This window comes from Crocuta crocuta, unplaced genomic scaffold (genome assembly GCF_008692635.1).
Source record: "Crocuta crocuta isolate KB4526 unplaced genomic scaffold, BGI_CrCroc_1.0 scaffold391, whole genome shotgun sequence".
Taxonomy (NCBI): domain Eukaryota; kingdom Metazoa; phylum Chordata; class Mammalia; order Carnivora; family Hyaenidae; genus Crocuta; species Crocuta crocuta.
This window is the reverse complement of record NW_027529586.1, coordinates 16114-23804: the sequence shown is the minus strand read 5'-3', so window position 1 is coordinate 23804 and position 7691 is coordinate 16114. Positions and strand designations below refer to the sequence as shown.

Here is a 7691-nt window from a genome sequence, read left to right as displayed (position 1 = left end):
GAGTGCACGTGAGAATGGGGAAGTGGCAGAGGAAGAAGGAGAGAGAGAATCCCAGGTAGGCTCCACGCTGAGGGCAGAACCTGGCATGGAGCCGGATCCCATGGCCCTGAGATCCTGACCTGAGCTGAAATAAAGTCAGATACTTAACTGACTTACAGTTGTAAATCAACTTGGTTGTTACAGTTGTAGCTCAGTTGTAACTGAGTTACCATTTGTAAGCTCACAGACATGGAGGAGGGCTCAGAAATATGAGACACTGAAATGATTAGGTGAAGTCACTTAGGGTTGGAACCAGGAAAATTCCACTCATGTTTATAGCCTAGTGTTTTCTTAGTAAATTACACATCCCGTGTTGCCCTTTGGGTGTTTATAGGTAAATTACACATCACATGTTGCCCTTTGAGTATTTACAGGCAGGTAAGAGGTGTATGAAGAGACAGAGAGCTTGTGGAGGAAGTAAGAAGGAATCAAAACAAACTCTGAGTCAAGGCGTGCCCAGAACATGCTCCACAGTTACAGCGACTGTTTTTGTACCATGAACTTCAGACTACAATCTTTTCATGGATTAATAGGTATCTCTCTTTATCCCTTTGTAGGGAATTCAGGCCCCAGGAAGGTGTTACTACTTGAATGGATAACCTCCCACCTCCCAACAACGTGACTGAATTTATTCTTTTGGGACTTACACAGAATCCACACTTGCAGAAGATACTCTTTGTGGTCTTTCTGTTCATTTTTCTATTTACTGTGCTGGCCAATCTGCTCATTGTCATTACCATCTCCCTCAGCCCCATGCTTTCAGCTCCCATGTATTTCTTTCTTACTTACTTGTCTTTTATAGATGCCTCCTACACCTCTGTGACCACCCCCAAAATGATCATCGACCTGCTGTATCAGAGGAGAACCATCTCCTTGGGTGGCTGCCTGACTCAGCTCTTTGTGGAGCACTTCCTGGGAGGATCAGAGATCATCCTCCTTATTGTCATGGCCTATGATCGCTATGTGGCCATCTGCAAGCCCCTGCACTACACAAGCATCATGCGACAGGGGCTCTGCCGCCTCCTGGTGATGGTGGCCTGGATAGGGGGGATCCTGCATGCCGCTGTGCAGACCCTTTTCATGGTCAGCTTGCCTTTCTGCGGTCCCAATGTCATTGACCACTTCATGTGCGATCTCTTCCCTCTGCTGAAACTTGCCTGCAGCGACACCTACAGGTTGGGAATGGTGGTGGCAGCCAACAGTGGGGCCATGTGCTTTCTCATTTTTTCCATGCTACTCATCTCCTACATAGTCATTCTGAGGTCCCTGAGTTCCCACAGCTCTGAAGGACGACACAAAGCCCTCTCAACATGTGGCTCCCACTTTGCCGTAGTTGTGCTTTTTTTTGTACCTTGCATATTCACCTACATGCGTCCTGTGGTCACCTACCCTGTGGATAAGCTGGTGACTGTGTTCTTTGCAATCCTCACTCCCATGTTAAATCCTATCATTTACACGGTGAGAAACACAGAAGTGAAAAATGCCGTGAAGAGTCTGTTGAAGAAAAGAGTTACTTAGGCTGTTTATAATGCCAAGGAAGTGGTGGTGTATGTAAACAGGAAGGATTGTATCTGTCATAAAGTATGAAAGAGAATCAATAAATTTTGCAGATCACTGACAGAAAAAAAAGTCCCACGTAGTAATATTTATTTACCATTCACTAGTGGCTAGGCCGTTTAATAGGTACTTTTAATAGTTTTTAATGTACTTTACCAAAGCCTGAGTGTTCATAGATTCAAGATATGCAATGGAAAGAACAACTGTAAATCCCAAGTTTGGTTTTTCTAGAGTATGTTTATCTCCAGAGTCTTACTGTTACTTTACTAAACTTTTCGTGCATATGTTACTTGGATTAAATCGTTTTTTCCATAGGACTGTTTTTGTTGTTATTGCTTTTTGTTTTTTGCTTCACCTTTGGTGAATCAAACAGAAGATAGAAATTCTTAGGTAGATATATGTGGAGGGGACAGGTGGGGAGTGAAAAAATTACTGCTGATTTGTTTTTAGCCCTATGAATGTACCAAAGGCAAAAGGGAAGACACCCACGAAATGAAGAGAATAATTCATAACCTATCTTTAGTTTAGGGGGTCTTTTTCTGGCAAAAAAAATAAGCCAGAAATGTTGAAATTACTCTCAATTTGGTCTTATCTTTAAAAATGCTCTTATGACTCACAGTTTTTTAAATTTATTTATTTATTTACTATAAAGGAAACATTTTCTTTTTCCTTACCGAGACTTGAGCCATTTGAAGCAGCAGCAGTAAATATTGTTTTATTTAACCTCAACAAAAGGGCATATGATTAGGTTTTGTTCTGGAGGTGTAATACATTCATTTATATTGAATGAGCATTTTATTACTTATCAAGCATATTCATCTCAGGTGATTAATCCACATACAATCTTGGTAGTTCCAATATTACTGTCCTCATTTTACAGAGAAACAAATTGGTGACAAGAGAGGTTTACTAATTTACTTGCCTCAGGTCACATGTCTGCAAGTTTCAGCTGAAAAACGTGAATCCAGGTCTTCCAGATCTCAGTCCTCATTTTTTCTAAAAAAACAGAATTGTCTGAAGTATTTATGTCGATAGATAAGAAACGTTTCTGCACTCTTGATGATTCACCTTGTGCTTCAAGAAAGATGGTGTCAAATTTGTTGTAGCCTTGTCTCACATATGGAGATCTATTTAAGCAATAGCCCTTCTCTGGGCACATGGATTCTGTCAGGTCATACTCCATTACTACATAAAACTTTACAAAACAAAGCTTCTCTGACTATAACAGTCCAACTTGTGTTACTTCTCACAAATGTCCCTTTCTCAAACTCACTGGCCATCTGGAGTCGTATCTCAATTCAAGCGCACAGTAATGCCAAAACATGTACTAGGACTGTGTGTCCTAGTTTGTGCATGGTTGTCTCAAATCGTAAGACATAGAGCCTTTTCCCACAAAGTCTTGGCCTGAAAGATGATATAACAACACTCAATCTATTAAAAGGGATCAAGTTTGCAATTGCTGATGAGAATTAAGCACTTCAACAGAATCCAGACCAAATAATATGTGGTTCATTTTGACAATTAGATAGGAGATAAGGGTAAGCCAGGGGTAGGTAAGGATAGGGAAAGTATTGAGTAAATGTTTCTACGTTGAGACGAAAGGGGAAATTGGGAGAGGGATGCTATAGTCAATGATTGTGTCTTAGAGCTATACCATGTGAGAAGATTATAGAGACACAGATTATAAATTGTCAACAGCAAACTTGGAAGGCATTAAGACCTGAAAGTAGAACTGTAAGATAGTCTGATGTTCTCAGACTTGAGGGAGTCTTGCTGGCTTGTGAATAATCTGAAGGAATGTTAAGATAATCCTTTGCAAAGAATCTCATCATCAAGATTCATAAAGGCCAAATGCCCTCTGATTATTTCTGATACTTAAAACAGCAGAGGAGGAAAGAAGTATATTCACTTTGAAAAATTAATAAGATACATAATGGTTGGATCTGTTGTACAAGGATACTTTGGCTTATGTGGACTTTTAATTCAGTGAAAATATTAGGCAGTAAGTGAGGGGAGTGAGATAACTCTTGTTGAAGACCAACTGTGACACACACATTTTGATAGTGCTTTACATGTTGTAAGTGTCTTAATGTAAAAAGTTTTATTAGATAGGTCTTTACACCATTTATACAACAAAGAATGAGATTCAGTAAGGGTTAAGTGTGAACATCAAGACTTTCAGGTTCTGCCTCCTCTACTCTTCCAACTTCACATTACTCCTTGCTAGCATGATGTGAAAATACTAAAACACAGAACTGCTCATTGGCCACATTGTGAAGATTGTCCTTGAGGCCTTATTTTTTTCCATATTTGGGGGTCACTTTCTCCCCTTCAGCTTTCCCCTGAGCCCTGATTCCCAGGCTACTTGTACTCTCTTCATTCTTCTCGTGTCCAAGAAAAACTACTTGATGATCTCATATCCACAGATGTATTTCCCTTCGTGGACATTATGAAAAGTGGGATGTAGTGGACTCAGGAAATGAAATTCAAATGGTTGCCTTTGAAAGACAGTGAATGACATATGGGTGAGAGAGATGTTTGAGGGAAAAACAAGTGATTCAATCATTGAGGAGACTGATAGTCTGGGCATGAGGGTAGTGCTTTGAAGCACTAACTGTTGTTTCTATGGGGCTTTTACTATTGCTGTTCCATAGTGTTAATATTTATTACTTGAAAAATTACTCCAAAATCAACTAAGTTTAGGAAACTCTCACTTCATTTATTTAAAAAAAAATACTATTTAATGTCCACAGTGTGCCACATAGTTCTGGGGGCTATGTTGACTAATACAAACAGGTTGTGTTTGTGTGGAACTTAAATTCCAGTGGGGGGCAGATGGTTAATAAGCAAGTTAACAAATGAATGAAAACTGTAATAAGTATGATGAAAAGCATTATATTAAGGGGGTGGTGCAGAAGAGAAGAACTGGATATTGGATATAGATATGTGTACTTGTTTGGAGCATAGCTAGAATTTCAGTCACGCTCACATTTAACCACATTATTTCCTCTCACCCCTTTCTTTATATTTTCATTTTATTATTATTCTTTTGAGAGAGAAAGAGCATTAGAGTGTGAATGGGGGAGTGGCAGAAGAAGAGAAACAGAGAGTCTTAACAGGCTCCACACCCAGCATGGAGCCCAACATGGGGCTCAATCTCATGACTCTGAGATCATGACCTGAGCCAAATTGAAGAGTTAGATGCTTACCTGACTGAGCCACACAGAGCTCCCCACCTTTCTTTTTATAAGTAGGCTATTCTGACACATGCTTTTGCAATGGGTACAGTATACTTCTCTCAGTTAGGTAAAAATAATTTCTTGGGGGATAAAAATATCTTACTGTTTTTATATATGAAGCACAGATATACATAAGGTATATACATGGATAATATATCTATGGTGTTAAAATTTTAATGAGGGTGATTAGAATGTCTAAAACAGGGCCATAGGAGGGCAGTAATGAAAAAAAAATGGTTAGCTAAGAACATGGAGTAATTCTAGGATGTTAGTGAAAATAATCCAAGTACAGAAGGTGACCCATCACCTGTGTGGATCACATTTGGTAAAACTGAGAGACTCTTCCTTTTCTGGAGACTTCCTCAGGTGACTGTTGTATTCTATGTACTATGTTGTTAATGTAGCATATTGATATTTTTAACTATTGAAGGTGGAAAAGGAATGAAGGCTATCATCCCAAATATTTCTAAATTGAAAACACTTTATTTGAGAATACTATTGTTATGGAGTGAGAAAGAATTGAGTCCTTATTTTTTCTGGCTGAAGTATATTTTTGAAAATCCTTAATAATGACAACTGTCCTGCAGTTAGGTGTAACACAAGTTTAAAAAGAGTCTTAAAAGATGAAGGGGACACCAAACTAAGTAATGGAAAAGTTTGTTTCCCAGATTTGCTAGGTGTATATTGACTTTTCTTCATGTAGGTTATTATGCAGATGGACTTTTGCATGGGCATTCTGTTATTGAAGAAGAGAGATTTCTTGCAGAGCAGATAATTGAATGGTTAATACCAGGATCTGGTGTTGTGTTTGTGGAGCATCAGCCTGGCCTGGTTCCAGTGAAGTTCTGCCCCTGGGAAAAATGGATCTTTGCAGGGGTGGATAGGAATTCATTGGTATGGTGATTAGCTCTTCAGTCAATAGAGACACAATCTCAAGGGGATGCAACCAGAATGACGCAAGTCTGCACACTTGGAAATTCTGTGCCATTTGAAAATGGCACTCTGCCCTCTTTTATCTTCTATTACCCGGAGGAGAACATCTTATTATTAACAGTGTTTCTTCTAAGATGTGGACTGGAAACTCTTTACAAATTAAGCTCAAAATACAACCAAATGGCAGGCACAGTTCCATGAATGATTTTGTACGTAGCTTAGCTGTCTTTTTTTTTTTTTGTAACTTTTCTTATTTAGATGACATTTAAATTTCTCTGCCATCTACAAGGGTTGTTTCCCATTTAAATTCTTGGACAATTAGAGCATCTGTTGTAAATCTTTCTTCCAAAATAATTAGAAAGTCTGGTCCTATAGAAATGGCTCCCCATGAAATGATTAGATGATTTGTCTGTAGCGCATGTTCTGATTTACTTGCCTGTATACTTTGATCTGCTAAGTGGAAATTCTAATAGGTCATGATTGGCAGCTCTTTTGTAGATGAAAGTTCATGTAAGTACATCCTGGATGGGGCCAGAACTTTGGTTACCCTGACATTATCCTGGAAAATTTACTTGTACAATCTCTGCCCTCTACCTTCTAGAACCATCAGGAGGTCACAAGGGTCACAAGGATGACATCAGTTCGAGTACTGAAGGTGACTTCAACAAGTTCCTTGAGTATTAAACATGTTCTTCTCAATTTGAACTACTACTTTGAAATTGCTGAAATGATTGAATCACTTTATACACCTATACAATAATACTTAAAATGTGTCAGTAGTTCAACAGTTTTGTCTATACACACAAATTGTGGCTTCAGGATGGAGCGCCTTGAGCTATCAACACTTTTTGCAGGATTTACTTTAATCTCCTTTTGCAAATTATCAAAATTTAAGTGTCTGCCTAATCCAAGTTGTGAGATTAGCAACCATCAGAGTGTGTTTGTGTTTTAGGGATGTGCTCTGAGGAAGGGGAGGAACAGGAATAGCTGGTATATCTAGATTGGTTTTAGAGAGATTTTTATGTTTCCTTTTTTCATGCAACTGTGTGTGTGTGTGTGTGCGTGCACAAGCATACATACATATACATATATATAGTACATATGTTTCTGCTTTCTTCTTGTACCAACTGTTTTTAGCCTTTATTTTCCCACTAATCACCTTTGAGAAAGAACTTACATGGTGTTTTTCTTCCTGTTTTAGTTAATGATACTTCAAATTTTCAGCTTTCGTTTTTTATGTAAAGAATTAGATTTAAATATATATTTATATAAAGATATATTTATATAAACACACACACATTTATATGTGAGCAGCTCTGCCCACAGCAGGGTGTTGGTGTTGGTACTGAAGGTGATGCTGATGATTTGCTCAGGAATGGGGTTGTGAAATCAAGACAGTTGTTCAGGGATTCAGACCCATCCTTCTGGAAACATCCCTAGAGAACATCAAGTTTTGTATCTACAATGGTTTAGTAATTTCCAACCCATAGAGGTGCTATTGTACATAATTTCATCTCCATTCATCTCCCAAGGAAAGCAAAATGAATTAGGAAGATTTGCTGACAAAAATAATCCTTTAAAGCTCTTAGAGACATTCTATTGATGATGCATATGTTCTGGGTACAGATATTCTGAGAAATGCAGGGCTATTGATTGCTTGTTAAAAATGACAACTCAGGGAAATCCATAAATGCATTGCTATCACCTTCTAGTGGTTCAGGATTTTACTGAAGAAATTATTTGACTCCGTAAGAAATTCACACACTTATAAGCATGAGTCAGCCATAAAGTTGGCTTCTTGGATTCAAATACGGGTTCTATCACTTATTAACTATAGAGGCATAAGCAAGTTAATTATTCTGCTTTTTCTCAGCCATAAAATATGTCTAAACATAGCCAGATGTGAGAATTAAATGAGAAAAC

The 7691-nt window shown here is 38.3% G+C and overlaps 1 protein-coding gene across 1 annotated transcript; it reads left to right on the top strand.

Annotated features, from left to right (window-relative positions):
- Nucleotides 1–630: 630 nt before the first annotated feature.
- LOC144229637 (olfactory receptor 4C3D-like) lies at nt 631–1557 on the top strand. Its single transcript, XM_077761729.1, has one exon. The coding sequence runs from the start codon at nt 631–633 to the stop codon at nt 1555–1557; it is 927 nt and encodes a 308-aa protein (XP_077617855.1).
- Nucleotides 1558–7691: the final 6134 nt, after the last annotated feature.